This window comes from Teleopsis dalmanni, chromosome X (assembly GCF_002237135.1).
Source record: "Teleopsis dalmanni isolate 2A chromosome X, ASM223713v2, whole genome shotgun sequence".
Lineage (NCBI taxonomy): Eukaryota > Metazoa > Arthropoda > Insecta > Diptera > Diopsidae > Teleopsis > Teleopsis dalmanni.
Genome location: NC_051848.1, coordinates 18,483,709 through 18,485,002, shown reverse-complemented (window position 1 = coordinate 18,485,002; position 1,294 = coordinate 18,483,709). Strand labels below are relative to the sequence as shown.

Here is a 1,294-nt window from a genome sequence, read left to right as displayed (position 1 = left end):
AAGGAAACACGATTTTATGCTCATTATTAATGGTATGGTACTTCTCCTTTACTTGGAAAGTACGGGTACAGACATATTAAGTAAACTCACAATACATTGATATGATAGGCTAAATAATCTATTTAGCCATGGATGTAATTCTGAACGTTCTGTGAAATATGTCATATTCCAATAATATAATGAAAAAATACAACTCAGTTCTAAATATATTGTCAAAGCAATAGGAGTTGAAACAATTTGACGTGATTAAGAAAACCATCACATACATCATTTTGAAGAGCAAAATTTCTGATTTGGTAAACGAAAATGGGTAAACCAAAAGTAGTCTTTGCTATTGGGGATTTGGTATTCGCAAAAGTTAGAGGTTACCCTACATGGCCGGCGAAGATCACTTCTCATAAGAACGGCGTTTACATTGTTATCTTCTATGGAACTGGCGATGAAGGACATATTAAGCGTCAAAATCTTTTTCAATACACAGAAAAGGCGAAAAAAAAATTCTCAACGGCAAGGGCATTAAAAGATCCCGCTTTTCGGAAGGGGATTGAGGAAGTTGAGGCGGCATTAAAGGACGTACACCCCGACCCTATAAGGGGTGATGACATTGCAGACGATACTCAACCTGATGATAATGTTGCAGCTATTAATACCCATGCTGGTGGTGATGAAGAACAAATGACGGCTGGAGAATCTGTCAATATGTCAGAGACGGTAGAAGTTAATGAGGAAAACATACGGGTCGCCATACGGGTGGACGAGGAAAAGAGCAGTCAACCTAAAGATTACCCCAATGTTACATGCCTCCCACGACCAATAACACCTGAGCACTATGTTGACAAGGAGGAATGCCTAAGTACAGGTCAAGAGGAGAATGTAATTTCAGTATGTAAATACTTTGATGTTATATAAAAAACATGGTATACTTAACAAATTGTGGGCTAAGATATGTTTTTGGGTGCAGTATCCAATGTCGTGAAATAATATTAAAATTTAAAATTTAGTGTAGCTAGCTGCTAACTTTATAAGTTTAATTCATAAATGAAAATAAATAATATATTTTTGTTTTAGGTGAATGTTCTAAAAACATTGATGCTAATAAGCCAAAGACAATAATCCCTCCAAATACAACCAACTCAAATTAAATAAGGTTCCCTTTACTCGTATTCCGCCTTATATAATTAATTATATGCAATAATTTCAAGAGATTATTTAATTTTAATAATTTAATTTTAATTCATTTATTTTAATAATAAAATTTGAACGCTAATCATTGTATTTTTACTTTCAATTAATT

General features: G+C 33.6%; 1 protein-coding gene across 1 annotated transcript; it reads left to right on the top strand.

Moving 5' to 3' along the window:
• Positions 1–306: 306 nt before the first annotated feature.
• On the top strand, positions 307–909 carry LOC119688216 (hepatoma-derived growth factor-related protein 2-like). The gene has a single exon (XM_038102899.1). The coding sequence runs from the start codon at positions 307–309 to the stop codon at positions 907–909; it is 603 nt and encodes a 200-aa protein (XP_037958827.1).
• Positions 910–1,294: the final 385 nt, after the last annotated feature.

Excerpts from the sequence above, each read along its gene's own strand:
- LOC119688216 (XM_038102899.1), top strand. The coding sequence starts at position 307 with ATGGGTAAACCAAAAGTAGTCTTTGCTATTGGGGATTTGGTATTCGCA.